At 44.4% G+C, this 26542-nt stretch overlaps 1 protein-coding gene across 3 annotated transcripts in view; it reads right to left on the minus strand.

Annotated features, from left to right (window-relative positions):
• Positions 1–26542, minus strand: part of LOC146797665 (calpain-9-like) — a 266794-nt gene that overhangs the window by 43327 nt on the left and 196925 nt on the right. For all 3 annotated transcript variants that reach the window (XR_014968511.1, XM_085624810.1, XM_085624811.1), the window contains 2 exons: positions 11051–11211; positions 172–380 (listed from right to left, as the gene is read on the minus strand). Coding sequence is in view for 2 of the 3 variants with exons in the window: in XM_085624810.1 (XP_085480936.1) it covers positions 172–380; positions 11051–11211 (370 nt within the window). In the remaining variant the exon portion in view is untranslated. The remainder of the gene's footprint in view (positions 1–171; positions 381–11050; positions 11212–26542) is intronic.

Here is a 26542-nt window from a genome sequence, read left to right on the forward strand (position 1 = left end):
ATATTCAAAACCCATGCATTCTGTTAAGGAGGTGGAGCAGTTAATGTAGGAGGTATAAATGAAATAAAGAGAAAGGGAAGAGAAGACCAGTAAAAGAAAGAAACTCAGAAAACGTGTGACAGAAAATAAAGACATCCATGTCAGATTTCTGTGCAAACCCATATACCTTACCTGGAAAAGTTTCCTTTCTCTGTGAAGACCCGGAGGAGGAATTCGCCCTCATTGGTTGCATGCTCACATGATGGAATAATGACGTAACGTCCACGGGGGAGGCAGGAATAGATCACAACTTCTTGCCTGTTCCTGTATCCTTCAGTGGAGAGAATGGGTGCTGCCTTACACAAATCTTGGTAATTAAGGAACATTCTGTCTTGATCACCCTATAAAAGAAAGAACTTACATCTGAAATAAGATGAGATGCGATTTTCGATTGAGAATTATTGGAGAATGGTTAGTTTAGTTGAAGAAGGATGAAGTTGTGATGTGCGGACAGGCAGAGGCTGGGGTACACAAGGCTTATCTATTGATATAAAACTAGAATCCATGGGCCCGATTCACAAAAGTAATCTGAGACAAAATCCTAACTTTACGACGGTATTCAAAGAAGGCATTTAGGAATACTAAAGTAAAGATTTTGTCTCGCTCAATCTTAAATTTTGGTCTTAAATTAAACTTAAGACAAACTTAAGTTTAATTGACACAAAATCCTAACTTTACGACTGGGATTTTGTCTCAGTTAAACTTAAGTTTGTCTTAAGTTTCACTTAAGACCAAAATTAAGGATTGACTGAGACACAATCCTTAACTTTAGTACTCCTAAATGCCTTCTGTGAATACCGAAAGTCGTAAAGTTAGGATTTTATCTCAGATTACTTTTGTGAATCGGGCCCCCTATGTTTAAGTCACTGAGGAAGCCAGAGAACTTATTGGAAATCTTAGAACCAAATGTTCCACTGCACAATTAAGTGCTTTGTTGTAAACAAAATAGAAGGCATCTACAGTTTAGCCAAATAGGTTATACAGCACAAACCACATTTTGACCTGCCACTATGAATAAGTTCTTCAATCAAGATAGGCTAGGTCGTCCGCCAATTGAACAGTAAAAGCCCTATTCACAAAGGTATTTTCTGCATTAAACACATTTACATCTGAAAATACCTCCAATATTGCCTACCAGGAAATCACAAAAGGATTCCTGGCAAGCCTCAATAGATTTATTGCCGCAGATTTCTCTGCCACGAGTGTGGAGAAATTCAAACTGGGGGAGAGCACTGACTGGATGGAAAAGAGTTGTTCCAAGGTGGGGTCTGTGTTGGAAGTTTGGGAACACCCAAAAACATATACATCGGTGGGGATTCTCAAACTGTGATCTGAACCTTTCCCACCGAGGAAATTGTTACAAAGCTACTCCAATCAATAGTTGAAGGCCCTCCCACGATCACTTCCAAGATGGCAAGGGGAACGGATTATCCCACATTTGAAAGAGGTGTAGGTGAAGGGCTTTCTCCACAGGAAAAATGTTTCTCCATAGCAATGCAGAACAATACAGAAACAAGTGTGCATTTGCAAAGGGGTTTTCAACTATGCAGGATTCGCAAAGATAATGTCAGATAACATTCAGAGAAGCACTTCTGGAAAACTGTATCTGATGTTGCTTTTCAGTGCAGTTCTGGGAATGATTGTGAATGGAAAAAATGTAAAACTACGCTCAGATGGTGAGGTAAATCTTTGCCTGTATTTTTACTTTTTTCATAAAGAAGGCCCTGAGGTTCTTTTACCCTCAGTGGCCCTCAGTAAGATTGCTTTTGTAATTCTGATTCAGGAGAAAACATGAGCCTCCACCCCAAACGAAACTACAAGTTTTGTAGAAACTGCTCTTTTCTCACATTTCACTAGGAAAGGCCACATGAAATATGTTAAGGAAACAACTACTGGAAATAGCAGAAAAAAACAGTGGAAATCAGTGCTGAAAACAAGTTAGTCAAACTTCTTAAGGAGTAGACTTCAAATAGTGCAGTACGACCATACCACCTGGTATCGTAATTCCCAGGTGTAAACGAAACCCTAATTATCAGAACAATTCAAGTACTTTATTGATGCTCAATGTGGTTGGCTAACCTGACAAAAGTAATTTAGTGTGCAAAAGGAATATGCTACTTACCAGTATGCATCTGTTCTTGGCATGTAGAGCTGCAGATCTACACACTTTTGCATAGATCGCCATCTGGTGTTGGGCCCGGATGTTTGCAGTTTGTTTTTCCTCTTGGAAAGTCTTTGGAAGTCACGAGGTTGGTGACTCCTCCCTTGGTTCGTATTGCGCATGGGCTTCGGCTCCATCCTAAGATTGTTTTTCGCCAACAGGGAAAGATGGAGCGTAGTAATAACAGTGAAGAAACCCATGTGTGTTGTATCTAAATAAGATAGACTGGAACAGATATAGGTAGCCGGGGAGGCGGGTGGGCGTGTGTAGATCTGCAGCTCTACATGCCAAGAACAGATGCATACTGGTAAGTAGCATATTCCGTTCGAGGCATATGAGCTGCAGATTACACACTTTTGCTTAGACTATATAACAGTTCCCCACCTTAGCCGGCGACCACCGGTATCTGTTGCAGTGGTTTGAAATAGTGTTTTTAGTACAGCCTGGCCCACACTAGCTTGTTGCTTGGTTTGCACATCTACACAGTAATGTTTAGTGAAAGTGTGCGGTGTTGACCATGTAGCTGCCTTGCAGATATCATCTAATGGGATGTTCCCTAGAAAAGCCATGGAAGCCCCAATCTTTCTTGTAGAGTGGGCTTTAGGGGGAACAGATAGCATGCGTTTTGCTTTGTGGTAGCAGATCTGTATGCATTTTACAATCCACCTAGCTATCCCTGATTTAGAGATGGGGTTGCCTTTATGAGGTGGAGAGAAAGAGACAAACAATTGCTTTGTCTTCCTGAAAGGTTGTGTTCTCTGGATGTAGTAAAGCAAGGACCTTTTAACATCCAGTGTGTGTAGAGCCCTTTCTGCAACAGTTTGAGGTTGCGAGAAAAAAACCGGTAATTCTACCGAATGGTTTAGATGAAAGGGTGAGATTACTTTGGGTAGGAATTTTGGGTTGGTACGTAGGAGAACCTTGTCCGGGTGCATTTGGAGAAAAGGTTCTTGTATAGTAAGTGCTTGTATTTCACTGACCCTTCTAAGGGAGGTGATGGCTACAAGGAAAGCTGTTTTCCATGTGAGGAATTTCAGATCGCATTTATGCAAGGGTTCAAAAGGTGGTCCCATTAGCCTTGTGAGCACTATATTTAAGTTCCACACAGGTGAGGGTGGCACTCTGGGGGGAATTATTCGTTTTAGGCCTTCCATAAAGGCTTTAATGGCAGGCACTCTGAAAAGTGATAGGTGCTGTCTGTTTTGTAAGTAAGCAGCAATTGCTGCGAGGTGTAGCCGTAAAGATGTATATGCTAGGTTACATTTTTGTAGGTGTAGTAAGTAGCATATGATATGCTGTATGGATGCGTCTAGAGGGTTGATTGTGTTGTTATGGCAGTAAACAACAAATCTTTTCCTCTTGGCAGCGTAGCAGGCTCTAGTGGTAGGACGTCTAGCTTCTCTGATAACATTCATACAGTCGGGGGGAAGGTTAAGATATCCGAACTCTAGGATTTCAGGAGCCAGATCGCAAGTTTGAGCTGAGCTGGGTCCGGGTGTCTCATCTCTCCATGGTTCTGGGTTAGGAGGCATGGTGAGAGGTGTAATTTTTGGTGTGGCACTACCGAGAGTTCCAGCAGCGTGGTGTACCACGGTTGTCTGGCCCATGTTGGAACTACTAGAATGAGTGTGAGGGAGTGCTGTTGTAGCTTTCGCACCACTAATGGAATTAGTGGGAGAGGTGGAAAGGCGTATGCAAATTTGCCTGACCAGTTCATCCATATCGCATTGCCTTTGGACAATGGGTGTGGGTATCTGGCGGCGAAGCTTGGGCATTTTTTGTTTTCGTGGGTGGCGAATAGGTCTATTTGTGGATGCCCCCACATTTGAAAGAATGGGTGAAGAACTTGCGGGTGAAGTTCCCACTCGTGGATCTGCTGCGTCTGTCTGCTGAGCAGATCTGCCATGGTGTTCTGGACTCCTGGGACATGTTGGGCTAGGAGAAAGATTTTGTGTGGAATTGCCCATCTCCATATGCTCTGTGCTAGTTGAGAGAGCTGTGGAGAGTGTGTGCCGCCTTGTTTTTGGATGTAGTACATGGCGGTCATGTTGTCTGTGCGGATAAGGACTGCCTTGCCTAAAATCTGTGTGTGAAAGGATTTAGGGCTAGAAAGATTGCCAGTACCTCCAGATGATTGATGTGGAGTAACTTTTGTTGCGGCGTCCATGTGCCTTGCACTGTGAGGTGTAGTAGATGAGCTCCCCAGCCGGAGAGCGATGCGTCTGTTGTCAGGATTATTTGTGGAACCGGGTCCAGGAATGGTCGACCTCTGGAAAGATTTGTGGTGTTCCACCATTGCAGAGAGCGATGGGTGCGACCGTCTACCAACACCAGATCTGTCAGTTGCCCCTGGGCCTGGTTCCATTGGCGCACTAAGCACTCTTGGAGTGGACGCATCTGGAGTCTTGCATGAGGCACTATGAAAATGCAAGAGGCCATCATCCCTATCAGTTGCATAAACACTCTTGCTGGGAGGGAGTGTTGAAGTATGAATCTTTGACGCAAAGCTTAAATGCTTGCGATCCTTGGCGGATTGGGGTAGGCAATGGCTTTTGAGGTGTCTATGGTGGCACCGAGGTATTGCTTTATGTGGGATGGCGTTAGCTGGGACTTTTGGTGGTTCACCGTGAAGCCTAGTTGGTGAAGTAGCTGGATTGTAGTGGCAGTGTGGTGTACACATTGGTTGTAGGACGCGGCTTTTATCAGCCAGTCGTCCAGATACGGGAAGACGTGAATGTGCTGTCTTCTGAGGTGTGCTGCCACTACCGCTAGGCACTTGGTAAATACCCGTGGTGCTGTTGTGACCCCGAATGGGAGCACCTTGAACTGGTAGTGTTGCCCGTCCACTACAAATCTGAAGTACTTTCTGTGGGCATGGTGTACCGGAATGTGAAAGTACGCGTCTTTCAAGTCCAGTGTGGTGAGAAAGTCGTCCTGGGAGAGAAGCGGAAGTACCTGCTGAAGTGTTACCATGTGAAAGTGGTCCGAATGTATGTATGTGTTTAGAGGTCGGAGATCTAAGATAGGTTGTAGAGTCTCGTCTCTTTTCGGTATTAGAAAATATAGGGAGTAGACCCCTATATTTTGCTGATTGTGGGGGACCTGTTCTATTGCATGTTTTTGTAGGAGGGAAATCACCTCCTGCTTTAGTAACGTGGAATGTTCTTGTGACATTGGGCGTTGCCTGGGTGGAATGTTGGGGGGGGGGGGGGGGGTAGATGTGAGTTCTACGCAGTACCCTGAACGAATAATTTGGATTACCCACTTGTCTGATGTGATGGACTCCCAGACGTGAAGGAAATTTTGTAGTCTGCCCCTGACCGGAGTGGGATGGTCTGGGGGGAGCAGGGGAAAGTCATTGGGTAGGCGGTGTGGCAGAGCGGGCAGTATTTGTTTTGCCTCTGCCTTTATTGTTATTTCCTCTATATCCGCCTCTTTGATAACCTTTTGTGAAGGTGGACTGATGAGGAGGGGATTTGTAGGACGTGGACGCGCTATCTGAGGAGTAGCCTCTGCCCGTGCCACGAAAGGAAGAGCGGCGAAAGGAGCGTCTAGGAGGGTGTGACTGTAGGGCTCCCATAGATTTCGCCGTATCAGTATCTTTTTTCATCTTCTCGAGGGCCTCATCTATCTTTGGCCCGAATAAATGTTCCTGATCGAACGGGTGGTTTAATATAGAGGCTTGTACCTCGGGTTTAAAGCCGGACACTCTCAGCTAAGCGTGTCTACGGAGTAGGACAGTGGTGTTAATGGCCCTGGAAGCTGTGTCTGCTGCGTCTAAGGCACAGCGTATAGAGGTATTGGTTATGGTCTTACCCTCTTGGATTAGTTCATTGGCCCTATTTTTATATTTTTCTGGGAGATGGTGCATGATGGTTTCTAGCTCATCATAATGCGCCCTGTCGTATCTGGCCAATAGCGCTTGAGTGTTGGCGATACGCCATATGTTAGCTGCCTGTGATGCAGTGCGTTTTCCTGATGCGTCCAGGAGCTTTGATTCCTTGTCAGGTGGTGGTGCTTCGCCTGACGCCTGGGAATTTGACCTCTTTCTTGCGGTGGATACCACTAGGGAATCCAGTGGCGCAGGCCCTTTGATGTAGGCAGGATCTGTAGGGGCAGCCTTATACTTTTTTTCTATACGTGGGTTTAGGACCCTAGCCCTGACTGGGTCTTTAAAGACCTTTGGCGCATGTTTTATTACCCCTTTGAGCATAGGTAGTATAGCAGTAGACCTATGTGTTGTATCAAAGGTGTCTAGGAGGAAATCTTCCTCTACTGGGTCAGTGTGTAGCTCTACCCCGTGATAATGTGCCGCCCTCTGAAGTAGGTGGTAAAAACCTAGTGAGTCTTCTGGTGGTGATGGCCTGGATAGATATAGGTCATCTTGTGGGACATCTGGATTATTATAATCATCCCAGGGGTCTGGGGATCCTGTAGGGGTGGGGTCTTGTGGCACATCTGCTGGGTCGTAGTATGGGCCCCCCTGATCATCATGGTCTGGAGACGGGGTCGGAGAGCGATGAGGCAGGGGTGAAGAAGGTGGAGGTGGAGAGGGTGAAGGAGGTGGAGGAGGCGGGGAAGGCACTCTGAAAGGGGAGGTAGCACAGTCCTTCCTCTTTGGAGGTGGAGGGGGAGCTGGTCTGTCCAAATGTCTCTTTTTAGAAGACAGTGCCAAATGTCCAGTTTTTGGATCCTTGGTAAGTGTCTTTTGTAAAGGATCCGGTGTAAAAAGTTCTTGGGACACTGGTTGTTCAGTCGGCGCCGACGTTTTAGGGGCGACGGCTTCTTAGGCTTGTCTGTGCCGTGTTTTTTGGGAACCTCCGATTTTTTGTTCGGTGCCGATACAGGCCTCGGTGCGGGAGTGTCGGTGCCGAGGGCCTTATGATGTTTGGTCGGCACCGAGAGGCTGGGTTTCGACACAGAGGGCTTTGGTGTGGAGCTCGGTGTCGAGGTAGAGGCTGATCTTTTCTTCGGTGCCGAAGGGTGTTTTCGGCACCGCTGGCAGGCTGGCTCAAGCCCGAGCCGCCGGAAGGCTTACTTGGCTTCGTCACCGGGCCCGAAGGTGGGGTGTTCGAAGCACTGTCTTTGGTCTTGCCTAGGCCCGAAGGCGTGACCGAATCTTTTTTGGGTGTCGGCGCGGGTGTGGGAGGGGGTATTTTACTCAAGACCCTCTGCGCCGGGGTGATGTCCTCCACATCCGAGTCGTCGGCTTCGGAAGCGCTGACGAGTTCCTCTTCGGTGTGCTGGTGTCCCGGAGGTTCGACGTCGTCCCCGAAGATGTCGACTGGAAAGGAGGTCGAGGAGTGCGCCATTTTTCTTCTGGCCCTTCGATCTCGAATAGTCTTTTTAGATCTAAAAGACTTGCAGGCGGGACAGTCTCGAGCCTCGTGTTCAGGGGAGAGGCAGAGGTTGCACACCTCATGAAGATCGGTGTGGGGGAATTTGGACCCACATCGAGGGCACTTCTTGAATGGAGTCCTTTCCATCAGCCGGAGCCTGGAGAGGCCCGAAGGCCGCCGTCGATGACTGGAATCGAAAGTGCGTCGAAGAAGAAGGTGATTGAGGAGATTAGTATCTAAACAATACCGCGGAGAGCGAGGATTTCGCTTCGATCGTCGAACTGGAATGTTCGGAGCCGGAGCGCGAAGTATTACATCCGAGCCCGATGGCGGAAAAAAACAATCTGAGGATGGAGCCGAAGCCCATGCACAATACGAACCAAGGGAGGAGTCACCAACCTCGTGACTTCCAAAGACTTTCCAAGAGGAAAAACAAACTGCAAACATCCGGGCCCAACACCAGATGGCGATCTATGCAAAAGTGTGTAATCTGCAGCTGATATGCCTCGAACATGAACAAACATTTTAGTAAGAAATGTAAAAATTAGGCCGGGGCAGTGAAATCCTCTCAGTTCGCGGAGTATTCCGCACTCCACAAAGTATGGGGAGTTCCGAAAAACTCGTGGAGTGTACTTTTTTCCCCAATCGCGCGCACCAACGTTTGCGAGCACGAGCGAGGAAAATCCAACGCTAGACCACCACCCAGCGAGATTTCTCAACTCAAGCAGTCGCAACTGCTCACGTTGAGAAACCATCCGTTTGCGTCGAGGATGCTGCCACTCGAGTAGAAAATCGACTTGAGCGGCAGAAAGAAGTAGCGCCCTCTTGGACTGCGCATGGTGCCGTTCGTGCTGGTTTTCCAGCATGGGACAAAAACAACATTTTTATTGCTTTACAGAAAGAATACACCAGACATTCAGCACTACACCATGAAAATCCAGGATTACATAAAAGATTTGCGCTACCTAGTTTACAGCCACTACTAAAAAAAAAACAAAAAATGACTCGAAATTGGACAATCCCTCTATGACTAACCCCCCCCCCCAAAACCATTTCCCCCAGACTCTGCAGTATTTCTTGGGACACCCAGGTGCCTCATACATGACTTTCTCCTGTGTGGCGCACCAGTCCACCCCAGTCTGCCATCGCCCAACACGTTTCAAGGAGACCGCAATGTCTCTTTTGGCAACTGCCATAGCTGTCGTAAAAAACACCCTCTCATTCCGAGACCCATCAGTGATGCCCAGGATCGTGTGTTTTGGGTCGTGGGGGACCTCCCACCCTAAGATTTCGGTGAGTTCTTCCTCTATTTCCCTCCAGAACCGCGCCAGGCGGGGGCAGTCCCATACCATATGGAGGAAGTCAGCTGGGTCGTGACCACACCTAGTACAAGCTGAGGTCGGACTGAACCCTGCCCGATGGAGGCGCACTGGGGTAAGGTATGCGGTATGTAAATAATAGAGCTGCACCAGGCGCAGCCTAGCGGATGCAGTGACCGTTCTAGGGGCCATAAGGGCATCACGCCAGTCCACCTCCTCCAAGGGGCCTACCCAGTCCTCCACTGAGCCCGCAGTCGATCTAGGGAAGTAGGGGTATTGTTGATCAATGTACGATAAATGCGGGAGATGCCACCCTTCCCCAGGTCCCCAAACATAATCTGAGCTTCAGGCGGACTGTGACCAGGTATCCGTGTACCTGTTGTAAGGTGCGTGTGGAGGGCGTGTCGTAGTTGCAGATACCTATAGAATTGTGATTGGTGCAGTGAGTATCTGTTCTGGAGGTCTCCGAAGGACGCATGTGGTCCCCTGCCCATACATCGCCCAATTGCGAAATACCTATAAGGTCCCAAGCCCTGCAGCTCATTAACCTCTTTGAGCCAGGTCCCATGCCACAAGGGTGTACACTGGGTCGGTGTGTGTGTCCATTTGGTGTGCCACAGTGCAGCCCGCCAGGCCAGTAACATAGAGCGCGTCACCTCTGGTAGACAAGAAAGAATAGGAGCCCCATACAACATGGATTGAATCCTGGCGAGGCCCAATTCGCCCAATTCGAGCCTGTAAGCCGGGTCAGGCCATCCCCTGTTGAACCAGTCGTGTATGGAGAGAAGTCGCGTGGCGGAATAGTACAAATAAAGATGAGTCATTCCTAGACCCCCATCAAACAAAGGGATCCTGCAGATATTTAGCGCCAGTCGAGACCTACCTCTCCCCCACAGGAACTTGTTGGCCATGCTATTCAGTTCGCGGAACCAGGCCCTAGAAAAACACATGGGGGAGTTTTGAAGAACGTAAAGGAAGTGGGGAAGCACCATCATTTTAAAGAGGGCCACCCTCCCCATGGGGTTCAGGGGCAGCGACTGCCACTTCTGGAGGTCCGCCTTTGCTCGTTTCACCAGGGGAGAAACGTTGAGGGCCCAGCTCAGCTCGGGGAGTAAGGTCATCCATATCCCCAGATATCTGAAGGATTGACGGCAAAGAGGTATATCAGATTGCCAATCGAAGCATTCCCGGGATAGGTGGAGGGGAACCAGAACCGATTTGTCAGGGTTCAACCGGAGGCCAGAGGCCTGTTCGAAGGAATGCAGAATGGAGAGACAATGTAGACCTGACCGGGCAGGGTCTGCGAAGTAGATGAGTACGTCGTCCGCATAGAGGGCAATTTTGTCTGCCTCGGTGTTGGGCCATTCCCATCCCCTCACGTGTTCACACGACCGCATCAGGAACGCCAAGGGTTTCATCACCAAAGCGAAGAGCAGGGGGGAAAAGGGAACAACCACTGAAAATCGAGAAGGGCTCCGCTCTAGACAAGTTATACTTCACCTTCAGTAATGGCACCATTAGGAAACCAGATGTTACTAGGTCAACAGCCACAAAACATACAAAATATGCCACCGTCTTAAATCCAATCACTTCAAACCCCATCTCATTCACTGCACTTGTACTTTATATCTATCTATATATGGATACATATACATACATACATATATATATATATACACATACACTATGGTCCTAGAGTGCACCACCCCGTGTGATGGGGGCCACAGAGCACCGTAAAGACTGTGTTTCGAAAGTGGGGCATCAGGTATGGATAAAGGATGGACACACTTGCCGGAGGTCCAATGAGGACTTTTAATCAACAGACATTGAAAGTGCATCCATTCAAGGACAAAATAGCGGTGACTTCATCTCTCAAAATGCAACGTACTGTCTCATTAGAGCTGCCCAATCAGAATCAGGAGCGTACTACATCGCAATTAAAAGGAGATGCAGACCGGCATGCACTTTTCTGACCGTGCCAGCCTCTGAGGAAGAGAATTACTCGAAACGCGTCAGGCTGTCAAGTCAGCTGTTATAATCATCGACAAGCGTTTTCCGTCCATACCAATAAAGGCTGTTTTGCAGTAACCTGGTGCTCGAGTGCTGCTTAGCGAGGGGCAACTTCACAAGCAATATATACATATATATATATACACACACACAAAGACAAACATTCTTCTCGAAATGCTTACCTTGAAAATGTGTATACCTATACACATGCTGGCAGCCCTCCTGAGACGCTGGTGTTTCTGCGTGAGGGCAATGATGAAGCTGCATGCCTGTTTGGGGTCACCTGGGTTGTGGTCCTGCTCCAGGAGATTAAGTGTAAACTGGGGGTTCAGCCAGTAAAGCTCTAGAGCAAATCAGAAAATAAAACAGAAATAGAAGTAGAAACATTTCAGTCCTTCAAACATAGTAAATTACTATTTATTAATCCTTACAATATAATATAGTCTAGGAAAACACAACCACTTAGTAACTCTATATTGTGAAATAACATACCCACACAATAAGGAGAGGAATTTTCATTACATTTACTATACTTTTCATTTTGTTTACTGTCCTCTGTGCTACAGTGGTACAGAGGCAAAGTATTATTATTTCATTCCTATTTGTAAATAGTGCCGTTCTATCATAAAAAGGTGTCAGCATACAACACTTGACAGCACTTGAAAACATTTCAGAATAACTACAAACTTTGATATTAAAATAACTACAAACATTGACATTCTCCCATATGAATGGCGGTAACTTTGTTCAATGGCCAAAGACACACCACTTGAGCACCCCTATAAGGCATAGTACACACTGTGACACTTCTCATCACGAACTTAAAGAAGTTCAATATCATCACCTCAGTGCGGAAGGAACAACATTGTCTTCCCCGCCAGACCTGTATCATCCTTAAGACCAGCTGCATCACCTACAAGGCCATCAGAAAACATAACTTTACATACCACGTCAGGAAACTAAACACCACAGATGGACATCATCAGAATGGAGACAAAATCCCACAAAAAGTTAAAAAACTGAAAGCAGGCTTTCTCTATCTAAATACACACGATCTGGAACAACATCCGGATCAATACAATAATTTGTCTCACACTCCTCCAACTCATATCAAACAAAAGAAGGGGACTGGGGGTGCTTATAGGTCCAGCATACATGCCTCTGGGTATATGTTTAACAATAAAGGTATGCAGTTCCTAAAAAATTTAGAAAAGGAAAGAAGAGGACTAGTCAGTATAGTTAAATGTCCAAAAAGGGGGAGAAGGTGTCTCGCACTTAAGGAACTAGGGCCCTCACACACCCGGCTGGGTGTCATACTTCATCATAGGACTTGCTCCTCGTCAGGCCGGCACAGCAATGCCCGACGGGCACCCAATGAGGGATTCTTTGTTGGAGATCTTTTATTCCCAATACCGTAAGGTGCGGTGTAGGGCCTTGTAATGTAGATAAGCGTCAAAAAGTGTGGGTGAAAGTAATAAAATAGGAAATAGTGGTACTCAAAATTAATTTTAATCAGCGAGTACAAACCCATTCTATTTTGCACTTTTGTCCCACCATTTTAAAATACTTAGATTAGACAGGGAAGCCAAGGCTGGAGGTGGTATCGCTATTATTTTTAAAGAGAATATTAAGGTCTCAATAGTTGACACTATCTCAGAGGAATGGTCAGAAATATGTATTTTTAATTTCGATTTTCCCCCAACCTCTGCTGGAAAGGCACATTAGTCTATCACCCACCCGGTCCAAAAAGGAACTTCAGCCAACGTCTATTGGAATGTATAACACCTCATGTGCTTTCAACTCAACTGTTTTTACTGTTGAGAGATTTGAATTACTATGGGGAAGGTCCCCTGAATATAGAAACCAGCCAACCATTCCGATTTAGAAACCTTGAGTCATTGGACCAACTCACATTGCGGGCCACACCCTTGATCTAATTTTTACGAGTATTCCACAATTTAGCAGCGATCCACCAAAACCTCTTCTCTGGACTGACCATTCACTCATTGGTTTCCTTATTCCCTCCCACAAGACGAAAAGCCAAGTCCACACTTACCAAAATAATTCATCCAGACAGTGGCGGAAAATTAACCCACTCACATGGGCCAAGGAAAAATTCCCTCTTTCAACTCTGACAACAAGAAGTGCTTTTTAACTTTAATAGGGCACTGTATTTATCTTTTGATAAAATAGCCACTCATGAACACTTCAAAAAGAGCTTTCACAGACCTCACGCATCCTGGTATTCATTAGGTTTAAAGACAGAGAACGCCTTGTGCAAAAGATTAGAAAGAAGATGGCGCCAGACCAATCTTCCAAAAGACAAAAATACTTATAAGCTGGCTTTAACTACATACCACCGCAACATCAAGAACACTCGTAAATTACATATAGGGAAGCAAATTGCTGATGCTAGAAATTCATCTAAAACTCTTTTTAAAATACTTCATTCCTTTATAAACCCAGTGGCATGCTCTCCAGAACCTAATCTGTCGCAACCACTCTGCGACACCCTAGCTGACCACTTTGAAGAAAAAAATCAAAATGATCTACCAAAACTTCCTCGCTGACTCTGCCTAGTCAGTTGAGAAGCAGGTCGTTTTTAATCCTTTTTCTGACGACACTATCAACCTAGGTAAATTTGAAGAAATCTCACCAGAAACTACTGACAATCTTCTGACCTCTGCAAAATCGGGCTCCCCGCCTAGAATTATGGCAAACCTTGCACACAAATTGGCCCCTCAAATTTGCTCTTTATTTAATCTATCCATCACCAAGGGAAAAGTCCCTTTAGATTGGAAGTCGCCTTTGATTAGACCTATCCAGAAAAAGGCCAATCTGACTTCGACAGACTTTACTAACTACCGGACTATCTTGCTCCGCCCTCTGCTGGGTAAGTTGCAGGAAAAGCATATTAACAAGCAACTGACAAGCTACCTCGAATCAAACAGCCTATTAGACTCCTCCCAGTCGAGTTTCAGACCGCTGCACAGTACAGAGCCAGCTCTGCTAGCGGTCACCAACCTCATCAAATGCTCCCTTGATGCAGATGTACCCACAATGCTGGTCCTGCTAGACTTGTCAGCAGCATTTGATACAGTGTCCGACACGAGGCTTCTTGGCAGACTACAAGAGATCTATGGTACGGCTCTGCAATGGCTAGCTGACTTCCTTTCAAATAGGACCCAAACGGTCATTCTTGGTCCTTATAAGTCTAGAACTATGTCATTAGACAGTGGAGTCCCTCAGGGCTGCTGTCTCAGCCCTACACTTTTTAACATTTATGTGGCCCCCCTTGCTAAAATTGTTAGAGATTTTGGCTTTGAGATTATTTTTTTTAATATGGGGATGATATACAACTGCTCTTCTCCTTGGAGAATAATCTGACAAAATCAAAAGTATCTTTCTCTGCTGGGATGAAAGTCACACCGCAAAAACTGAAATTATGCTATTCGGACAGGCCCAACTTCTTTGGTCACCTGACTGGGGGCCATCAGAAATTGGTGTGGCCCCTGTACCCAAAATTAGTGCCTGGAGCAATCCCTTTCTATGAAAGAACAAACCTCACCTATTACAGGTTCATGCTTTTACATGCTGCGTATGCTGAGAAGAGTGTTTTCTCTTTTACCACTCTCCACAAGGAAAACACTAAGCCAGGCACTGGTTATCAGCCGTCTGGACTATGGTAATTCACTTTTGCCCTACCTAAATGAGAAGTTGCTCTCCAAGCTTCAGGTAGTCCAGAACACCGCTGCATGTCTTGGTTGTAACTCCCCCCCTGGTAAGGCAACTGGCCTTCTTCAGTCCCTGCACTGGTTACCGGTGAGAAACAGAATCATTTTCAAGATCTGCTGTTTAACTCACAAGGCCCTACATGGAAAAGGGCCTTCGTATTTATCTTCAAAGCTTTCTCGTTACATCCCTTCCAGACTTTTAAGATCACACGACAAGGCCTGGCTCAAAGTCCCCAGGTTCAGAAAGGCCAGGTCAGGTTGCAGATCGTTCTCCTTTCTCGCCCCACATCTTTGGAACAAACTGCCACTGCAACTACGCACCTGTGAAAATCACTTACATTCTAGGAAAGCTCTTAAGATCCACCTATTTCAAGGATGGCTTCTTTTTGTCCGTCATCTTGGTCTCACGCCAAGATACCACTTTGGGGGCGATTCGAGCGTGTAATAAATTAAAATAACATAACATAACGTAAGGAAAGAGATACCTTGGGAGGCTCCCTTGTGTCAACTGTATGGAACAGACACATCAAGGAGCTTCAATAGAGAATAATTAACATACACACAATGCACTGGTACATCCAAGAACTTCTATTAATTCTTTTAAAAATACACTCATTGTGCCTGATTCACAAAGGTAACTTGCACTTTGGAGTAAGTTTACATTTTTAAGCAAGATTACTACTTTCACTATTCACAAACTGCACTTTTGTAGCAACTTACACATATAACTTGTACTTTTGTAGTAACTTGCACTTTTGTAATAACTTACACTTTTGTAGTAAGTCCAGCACTACACATGGCCAACCAAAGGTACTTCAACACCCTCTCATAGAAAATAATTGCTGAATTATTTCTATCCCGCTCTATGTACAAGCGGTCCTCAAACGCCATCCCTACACTCTAGAAATGTCAGGCCAAGAGGGAGATTCCACCTTGATACTCCTGCCCATCCTTTGTTTTATCCGCAACTCACAAACCGGTTTGCTCCGCTATCCGGCTTGGAAGGTGTGGATTGACTTGACAATTCACTGTCGACTCCAGGGCTGAGTGAAGTCGTACTGAGTTCTTTTAACTGTATTCCTCCATCCAGGGCTGAGATTGTAACCGGGGAGAGTGATAATTCACAAGGGGAGGTAGATGGGGTAACACTTCCTAATCCCATATATAGTCCTCTGGTTCCAGTGGAGACTATGATTCCATCTAATAACCTGCAGAAAGATGCAAGTAATATTCTCTCAGTCCTGTCATGGAACATAGCGGGACTAACAGGGAAAATGTCTGAAGATGATTGGGGCTTTTTTGTGGATTCTTTTGATGTTATTATGTTTCAGGAAAGCTGGTCTACCGCTGCCACCTTTCGGGTTGGCTATCTTAATTATTACAAACCAGCCTGTAAAGGACCAAAAGGTCGTCCCTCAGGTGGTCTGGTCATTTGGATCAGGCAATCTCTAGCTTTTACAATTAAAGATATTCCTACATTAAGTAGTGATATTCTTGCTTTGAAATTGTCTGGTAAAAATAAAGAGGTTTTTTCACTGATCAATATATATGCAAGAGGGCAACCTGGTGGGAAGCCTATGAGAGCAGTCAGTGATTTAGACTGCTTACTAGACAACATTTCCAGCGATATTTGTACAATGGTGGCAGGTGATTTTAACTGTTCTTTTGAACCCTTTCCCAATCTCGACAACGAAGGATATGGGGAAACTGACCAAATCTGGAATATTCCACCATTATCCATCCCTCCTATTAAAAAGGTTACCGAGGCCGCAATGCAGTGGTTAGGCCTCTGTCTTGAATGGGATCTGCGTGCAGCTAACGGTAGAACCAAATCTGATTTGATGGGAAAGGCCACATTTGACAATTCCAGGTACTCGAGTCGTATTGACTACTTCCTAATAAAGATAGAATTTTGGAAACTCCTAAAGGATATGGAAGTAGTGCAAAGATCAGAAAGTGACCATAACCCTCTGGCAATTACATTATTACTAAACGAGGGTTACAGAATGGATTTTGCATCCACCGCCGTTACAGCCGAGGCGGTTCTATCAAATGATTGCAGAAGGGTCCGCTGGACTAGGCTTATAGACAACCCTACCGTGTTAGAAAAGATTGCGGTGGAAGTCTCAGTAGCCACCAATTTGATGGTAACGATACTCAATGAAGACACCTCCCTGGAAGAAATAGGGTTGATCCACGAGTCTTTATTCAATAAGATAAAAGCTTTTTTTAATGAACCCACTAAAGGTAGGAATAATGGTCTAGAATCCACCAAGAATAAATGGTATGATAAATCTTGTCGTTTTGCCCATAGCACCTTAATAGCTGCTATTAAATCTAAGTCGGCCAATGATATTAGGTTAGCTAGGGTTAACTACAAGAAAGTACTCAAAGAGGCAAAAACCAACTGGGATGAACAGCGCTGGTTAGATCTATACCAAGCAAGTATTTCATCTAACCAACAAAAATTTTGGGAGGCTGTGAGATGGGGCGGGACTGGGGACTCGAAAGTACCTGTAAACCACGTGTCTGCAGAACAATGGGTCAAACATTACGCTACGCAGTTTAGTAACACGGTACGGATCTCCCACCCCTGGGAAGATGCCAGTGTTCAGACTGCGGTGCCTTCATTTGACCATATTGTCTTTACAGAATTAGATACCGTAGCTGCTCTTAAACAAGTCCAGAACGGTAAGGCCCCCGGTATGGACTGCGTCCCTGCGGACCTTTTTAAGTATGATCAGGTGCATTGGGTTCCGTATATAACCACCCTAGCTAATGCGATAGCTAGAGGGATGCGGATCCCATATTCATGGAAAGGGGCAGAGATCCTGCCCGTGTTTAAAAAAGGGGACAAAACTAATGCAGGAAACTACCGTCCAATTAGTCTTATTGATGCCCTTCAAAAGGTAGTGGCCAGAATGCTCTTAGGAAAAATCGACACTTGGATGACTGATGTTGACATTATCTCCCCAGCACAAGCTGGTTTTAGGGCTTACATCAGCACTGTAGACCAGATCCTAAGATTTGTTATGATCTATTGGAAAACTGTGTTCCTGAGAGGTGGCATGATATACGCTGTATTTGTGGACCTCAAATCAGCGTTTGATTTGGTCCCCAGAGGAAAGATGTGGGCTGCATTGAGAAAGATGGGTGTTCCACCTGCGCTCCTAGAACTTACCATCAGGATGCATGAGGGAAACTTTGCTAGAGTTAGGTGGGGTCGCCAGGGCCAGGTCACAGAAACCTTCCCTGTGACTCGTGGGGTGAGACAGGGCTGTGTCCTGGCCCCTACCCTTTTTATACTTTTTATTAATCAAGTGGTTAAGTTTCTCTCAGAATTTCCTACTGATGCCCCATCTCTGGGTGGGAGTAAATTCCCCCTTTTAATATTTGCGGATGATACGCTTATATTGGCCAAAACCCAGAAGGGTCTGCAGGTAGCTATGGATAAATTTGTGGATTTCTGCAAAGAGAACGATCTAGAAATTAACATTACCAAAACCAAGTTTATGGTCTTCACGAAGAAAAAGCCACAGAGGGGCAATGTCATGATGAATGGGTCACGCGTGGAACAGGTTGAAGTTATGACCTATCTCGGTGTTACAATGGACTATAGATTACGCTGGAAAGAGCAAATAGCAGCGCTTAGCTTGAAACTAATGCGCTTGTCCGGCTGTCTGGTGAAGGAGCAGCGGAGCTCTTTGACCAAAAGGGTGTTGCCCGCCCTTAAAATATACAGTGCAAAAATTAGTTCTGCTATATTATATGGGGCGGATATTTGGGGTTGTGTAGACCTGGCTGTCCTTGACAGGATACAAAACAAATTCCTCCGAAATTTAGTTAGTCTTCCGCCATCAACACCAGCTCTATCACTTTTGATGGACATGGGGCTCCACTCATTTAAACATCAAGCACAGTATAGGTTGGTGGCGTTATGGCGACGAATTTGGTCTACACCGGAACTTGCCATGTACGCCCAAGAGCTTCAGGATGTTAGATCACAACAAGGGGCAGGCGAAATCCTTTGGTTCAAGTCAATCAGAAACACTCTTTCTGGAATGGGCCTTCCCCAGTTGTGGTCTGAGCCGGGCTCTCATATCTTTCCCTCTAAAAAAGATTTTAAATCTCTTTTTTGGTCTATGGTCAAGGATGAACACGTTGCTCTCTCAGAGAAATCGAACCTGACTGGTTTGTTTCTGCAACATAAAATAGTCCCCTACACCGAGTGTTTTTGGGATATAATTGTTAAAACCATAGATAGGAAACTTTACTTTCAGTTCCGTTTAGGTGCATTGCCATTACGGGCCTTTACCAGTGGCTGGCAGAAGCCGGTGACCCCATTTTGTCCATGTTGCATTAACCATAAAGAAACAGTAGGTCATTTTTTGTTTGTTTGCAATGCCTATCATGAACCTCGACATAAGTGGCTAAAACCCATATGCAATAGATTAAAGACCCGGTCAAGCAGGGAAGCCCTACTCATCTTAAGAACTAACACCTCTGAATGTCTTTCAACCGGAATGGCCAAATTCCTAGGATGGGCTTGGTTATTAAGGTCTAGGATAGTTTATAATACACCGCCATGAACAACCTATTTAGTATGTTACCTTTCAAGATTGTGTCTTTGTCCAGTATTGATGCTGTATCTTTTTAACTGAATTTGTATAATAACAATCCTCTTTCATCGTCTTTATGAATTCATTTGATTTAATTGAGGTTTTAACTAGGTTTTAATTAATTTTTAAAGTGTATATAATGCTATTGACTATGTAATACTGCTTTTTATCGTATGTTTGTAAATATTTTGTCTTTTATGAAGAATATTCGAAATAAAGACGTTAAAAACTGAAAAACTGAAACTGAGAAAATAATCGAGGTAAGGACTTAAAATAAAACCTCACAGAAAATAATGTTAAATAAAATCAAATTGTTTAAAATAGTTAAAAACAAATAAATATACATTATTGTTACAAAAAAGTATTAAAATCATATAACCTATTGTTAATTGAATAGATGTAACATTACATTTTATTTAAAACCAATAAAAAACACAATTAATTGCAAACATCTAGTTTAATAAATACGTATACTCATTATTGAACATTTAAAGTATATTTCTTTTCTTCAGTTGAGAGTTTTTTTTTAATTTAAACTTCAAAACATTATTTTATTTTAACTTAATATATTTCCATTATTTAAAGTTATAATTCAAAGTCATTTAACAATTTTTCTATTTTGTTCCACACTTAAAGTGAATATCAAGACAATCACTATTTTAAAATGTTCCCTATACTTTACCAAAAGAAGTCTCCACAGTCAGAAGTGTTAGGGTATGTAAACATACATTTATAATCATTAAGTACAAAGTTGTTTGTCTTTGCACGTGATAGCATATGATCCTGTGACCCTGATTAGTGAGAATGCTGACATTTAGACATACCTCTTAATTTTGGCAGAGAGTTGCATGTTCCCTTTCCAAGTGTCTTTGTTTGTAAGGAATCATAGCTTTGTAACTGTCTTGGAGACCAAACACAACGCTCCTACTAAGCAAAGGCTAGGTAGGTAAACAATAGGGTTAGGAAATCTAGTCAGACCACAGATACTTTGTAGTTGCCAATATATAGGGATTGCCACATCAAACAAAATACCACACCGAAAGTGACTGATCATAAATCATAATACGGGTAAACAAAGTGATGCAACACTACCACTGAATCCTAATTACACCAAAGGGTTGATCCAATGTAACACTTACCACCACTGAAGGGAACGGATAAAGATAAGGTGTTTAAATTGAGACAAGTAAACAGTGATACACGAATCTAGGTCAGTGCCAGGAGTGCGAAAGAGCAATCTAAGGGTAACAGCTGTTATCTGTAGCTTTCAAAGACACTCTTACAACTGGGACTGAAATCAAGAATTCACACCTCATTTACCCACCTTCCTTCCCACTCAGCACCTGAATAACAGCAATACACACCGAACATACAAACACTAAATATAATTTTATCCCAAGACAATTAGGGGGTAGAACATGCAATACTGCTTTAAACACACTCCTGGAAAGAGCAATGAGATAGCACATAAGAAAGGCAAATAATGTCACTGGCACTAAGTAAGAGTTGGCACAGGACCCATCGCCCTCTCTTATTACTGCTCCTGGCAACAGTAAAAGCTCTTGTTTAAGCTCTCCCTCTCGTAGCCTCTTTAGATGTTTTATACTTCTTTTTTTTCCATACTCTATACTTCACCTTTCAAATAGCTAACTAAACTTATTATTAAGTATCCGCTGCTTTTTTATTTTGTTTTCTCTACCCCTTCTAGTCTTCCAGCACCAGCTACAGAAGGCAATCAATGACTCAAGTGCCCAATTACAGTTTACCCTAGATAATGCATAGGACAGATCAACATCTCTTTGGCGTTCTTCTTTCTGATACCTGTATTCCTACTAAGGTCCTAGTAAGCACTGGAAAGTCACTTATAAACATAAGGACCTACATGATAACTTCTCCAGGCTAAAGAGGGTGTTGTCCAACAGTACACCATTCTGGAAGAGATCATGTGCTACATCGAACATGATGTTCAAGCCCCCCCTCCCCAAAGACCATATCGGGGAGGTTGGAAAGGAAGTGACTGATGAATCAGAGGACTACCTCTTCTCCTGTGTCTTGCTCTCAAGCAGTGATGATGATGATGTGCCTTGTGTTGGTGCCAAGACTCTGGATGTACCTGTTTCCCCACCTTTGCACACCACTTCCAAATCCTCCATCTTGGATTTGCTGTGTGAACCAATGTATGACCCTTCTGAGTTGAGAAGCCAAAACTCTCAGGCGCTGAATGTTCTTGCCCCTCCATATCTTGCGAAGTATGCTTTAAATCACCCTCCCATTTTCCTGACATGTTCATGCTGGCAACTTTCCGTTACTCCTTTGCCTGTCCTATCTTTGTGCCTTTTTGACTCACTGCCCTGCTGCTGTGGCTACCCGGAATGTTTTGCAGCAGTGCTTCTGTTACATCATATACCAGCAGAGCCAATAAGCATACAGTAGTCTAATTCACCTTGCCGTCTCTAGGAAGTTCTATGACCTATCTCTGCACCTTTGTGACACTGCTGTTTATGCAATTGCAGATTGCCTTGGTTACCTGAGTTGCCGTGTAGCACTGGCTCTATAACATCATCTATTTGCAGAGTGAGTGAGAATATATGAGCCCACAATTTTGGCCGAATTTGTTTAGGTTCATATAGTTAGTGACAGAAGCTCCTCTGTGCATCAATATGCTTAAGCCAATGAAATTCCAGTATGTAAATGATTTGACCACATTTCTAAGTTGATAACATTTACCAGCATTTCTGCTGTGCTAATACAAAAAATAGTATGAAAATTCCTCAGTATCCTTGCCACAGCCATAATGTTTAAAAAAAATATCTTCAGTATTTCTTTCCTTAGTTTAGTCATAAAGGTTTATTTGGCACTTGAATTTTCACACACTGTCTTTAACTGTGGAATCAGTTGCAGAAGTCATTGTGCCACTTTGGTCAGTATTCCTTGTAATGTTTCTGTGAAATAAGTAAGTAATGATACGGAAATCTATATAAAATTCTAACTCATGGTGTGTGTGAATATCTAGGACCGGGAGCGACGTAGTCCCAATACAGACTTTGGTGCTCCCCAACTGGAACTGTCTCTTTTTAATAACAAGGTATCCTACGGTGATGCTGACACATTCTTATAAGAATGACAGACAAAAGTTCTCTTTTCAATGCTTTATATAAGTTTCAATTGGAAAAATACAGATTTGGTGCCATGAGCAGATTAAGCAGCAAAGCATTCAAGTCATAAGTACAAAGAACTCAGTACAGTTCTAAATGGAATCGGGCTTTGCATTTTTAAACGTGAAAAAGGGGTGTCTCTCTTTCTAGCAAAATCCACACTCTTATATAGGGCTTTAGACAAAAGGGTTCATACATTCTGTTGGTCACATGATTCTCAAAGTTTGGACCAATAGGAAACATCCTAGAAGAAACATTTTACTACAGAATACATTCGGAGTTTCTCTCTACATAGGCGTACATTGAGATTTAACAATTCTCACAGTCTTAGCTGTACAGTTAAGTTGATACGCTGTTAACATAGCCTAGACAGTAAGAACCGTCCTCGATTCAGTACAACGTGGAAATTTCTCTGGGAGCATTTTCTGCTTCCGCAAGTAAAACTGGACAACTTTTTCTTTAGAAAAGGAATAAACAACAGCCATCACATGATATATTGTGATGTTGGGGCAGATGGAGGACGGTGTAAGCACAAGCTAATGTTAGCACAAGCTCAAATCGTGGTGTTCTTTTTATACTAAGTGGTTGTGGATTTAATATGTGATAATAAATGAACTGAAGTTGGGACACAGTGTGATATGTGCTTGCAGTACCATCCCTTGCAATTGTATCCAAAGAGAAATATATAAAGAGAAATATGTAAAGAGAATGGTGAAAATAGTTTAGCACAGGTTACACTGACATAGCGACTAACATCACAGAGGGAGGTCACATAGGATGCTCTCCTTCCTTGCTCTAACCCTTAGTCTCATGGCATAAGAGAGAGTGGAAGTGAACAGAAGGGAGCCGTTCGCCGAGGGAGTCAATCACACTTTTAAATCTGGTCCCTGCATTTTATTGAGTTCATTCCTTGGAGCTGACCCCTGGATTTATTGCTTGCTTGCCGAAAGAGGGAGGGCGCTGAGGACGGGACTGCGAGGACCAGCAGCCCCGTGAGTGTCATCAGCTGTGTCCTCTTCCCGCCTTTCCTGCCTGAAGCTACAAATCAACTCACGGCCCCCGCTTCGCGAGACGCACGCGGGCGTGTGCCGGGCGAAGCCCGGGCCAAGGGCGGGCCCATCTGAGCCCGTCAGAGTTCGGCTGAGGACGGGATGGGGCCTCTATCTTTTATACAGTGGTCGAAATTCTGTGAGTTAAGGTGTCACCATTTCTAGTGATATTGTGTGTTAGCCCGCAAGGGTAAGGGCCGGCATCCCTGTATGTATTACTTATTGTTTCTGTTTTTCCTGCCTACGGTAATGGCCGCAACAGGACTGGGGAAGGGGCGAAAGTCACTCAATGGGGAGGGAGTGGTAGGGACTTTGGACAATTTTCTCATCAGGGCTTCGTCCGTGTTACAGAGAGAAATTGAGCTGACCGAAAAAAGGCTCTCCATCGAACAAGAGTTGGAAAAACGCTCTTCATTGGGAGCAATCGCGCTGGCAAAGTCCCCTGTTCTTCCTTTAATTAACAGCCAAGTCAACTCACCTTTAGACCCCACTGTTGCAGAACATGGAGGGGAAGGAAATCCAGGTCCAGCTACTGATTATAGCTTGCCCAGTCCAATGGAGCGGGGGGACTCCCCCACAATTGATCCTTCCACTTTAGTGCATAACGTGGGAACCACAAGATCCGGGTTGCCAATACGACTGATACCGGATAAAAATGTGGAGGCAAATGGCCGGTCGATAGAACAGGTTGTTAGACGAAAACGGCTAACACGGCTATGATCAACAAGAAAATGAAAATTCAAAAAATGGCAACCGAGGTGAATATCGATCCTGTGGCTTATTTAGATAATCAACATAGAGTGTCTACTGCTCATTCTGCAGCCCATGGCATTGAGGACCCGATTCCGCAAGAGTATAGAAGAGACTTTTGGGCTAAAATGGAGCAGTTATTCACAGTGACCTGTCTCCCGATTCATGACAGACTAGACTCTATCGAAAAGAGACTCTCTAAGCTGGAACTAATGTACGCCTCATTGATCGGGGGAAGGGGATAGGGGTTGGAAGGGGCGAAACTGAGGGCACAGGTTTATTGGCTAAAGAATTAGACGGTTTTCAATGCCCCAACTCTGAAATAGTAAATAAAGTGATAGATCTGACAGCTCAACCAACCCCACAGGGAAATAGAGTGGGACTTGTTGACCAATTGGCACATAACGGGCCAATTTCATCAGTCCTACTGGGGAATCCAAGGGGAAAGGCGGACCATGTTGCAGCTAATATACCATCTGAGGTTGAAAGCCTTAATTCCATTCTCTCTAAATTAACCCCACCAAAGTCTGTGTTCGTACCCAAACCTGTGCTACCTTGTTTGGACCTGCCCAGAGTCTATTCCCTATGTAGTGGTTCTTGTGGGGGTTCCTATTTTGAATTATGGAAAAAGGGAGTCATTTAGTGAACTCAAAAATAAGTGTATCCACTGGTTGAACTGCAATAAACCCCTCCCTATCCAGAGTAGAAGTGAACTTTTATTTGCAAGACGTGTAGATTGGGTGGGCCCAAGAGCCAAGGACAAACAGGGTGACTGTGTTGTAATTAATTTCAGTGATTCTAGAACAGTGAAGTACATTTGCTCAATGGAGCCAGGTAGTCTTGAATCAGCAATACAAGCCCTTTCTCTCACTTATTTTTATCCAGGGGCACCCAGTTATAGGTTTGAAGCTTCCATGAGAGGTTGGGTGGCTCGACCACAAAATGATCCGGAAGGCCGTTTCCCTCACTATGGAAACAATAATCAAATCAACAACCAATACTGTCCACTCCCACTCGAAGCCTTCCACCATATTAATAGATTCAGTGTCCTGGACCTAGTCGATTGACGCCCAGAAGCCGACAAATTATCCCTTACGGTCGGGGAATACACATGCCTACAGAACATCAAGGAAGGTTCTATTGAGTTGAATCAAAATCCTCCCAAGCTGGGGCTCACAGAAGTACTGCTAAACATGAATGATATAGCGTGTCCATCTAGGAAAAGCCCAAGGAGTAGGATCACAGAACCATTAACAATACCAGCGTTGGGTGGGTTGGAGAAGGGGTGTGTGTGGGGAAGTACCGGTAGGGCAATTATTCCATCTGATGCTAACAGGTATGCCAGTGTTCCGACTTCTACTACAGGGGACCCTAATGTAAATATTAATATACTCTCCTGGAATGTGGCAGGATTAAAAAATAAACTGATCTGTGAAGAATGGGGTAAGTTTATAGATACTTTTGATATCTGCCTAATGCAAGAGACATGGGCTACGATTAATTTCTAGCGGATTGGCTTTGCGTCGTATAACATACATGCAATAGCTAGTGGCAGGGGAAGACCTTCAGGGGGCCTAAGTATTTGGGTGGCTCTGCATTTGGGAGTTACAGCCAGACAGCTCCAAACTAGCTCACAAGATATCCAATGTGTCCTACTTGATCTGCCAGGGAACACACATTTAGCTTTATTGAATGTCTATTCCAGACCTTCTCCGAGCGGGCAGGAGTCTAAGGTTATCACACAGTTGAATGATTATATCTTGAACCTAGACCCAGAGTACTCTGTGATAGTAGGTGGCGATTTCAACTGCCAGTATGAGCCACTCAGTATGTTGGATCTAGATGATCCGATTGTGGAAAACATACACTGGAATATTCCTGAGCCTCTAATTCCATTGGTTAAAGCCTGGACTCCATTGGTCCTGCAGATCTTTGCTCTTACTCTCTCCTTATCCTTGAGGTCTTGTAATGGTAGATTCAACTCTGATAGACCTGGTCATGCCACCTTTAACAGAGTGGGGCAAACCTCCATTCTAGATTATATTATGATAGAAACAAGATCCTGGGACAAGGTTTCTGACTTTAGGATTTTTGACCGAGACGATAGCGTTCACAATTCCCTGGTCATGTCCTTAAAACCAGGAAGTTGGGGTCTGTCCAGCTACGAAATCGAGCACAATGTGGTATCTCAACCTCTCATTCTGCATAACAACAGACGGAGAGTAAAATGGCTACATATACTTGCAAGCTCGAACAAGATGGCAGAAATCTATAGACTGGTTCTGCCCCACCTAAGTAAAATGGCCAGTGAAGGGTTGAATTGTCCTACCACTGGGTGGGGTATTAGGCCGGCCGAAATTCACAGTC

The sequence above is a fragment of the Triturus cristatus genome, chromosome 9 (genome assembly GCF_964204655.1).
Source record: "Triturus cristatus chromosome 9, aTriCri1.1, whole genome shotgun sequence".
Taxonomy (NCBI): Eukaryota; Metazoa; Chordata; class Amphibia; order Caudata; family Salamandridae; genus Triturus; species Triturus cristatus.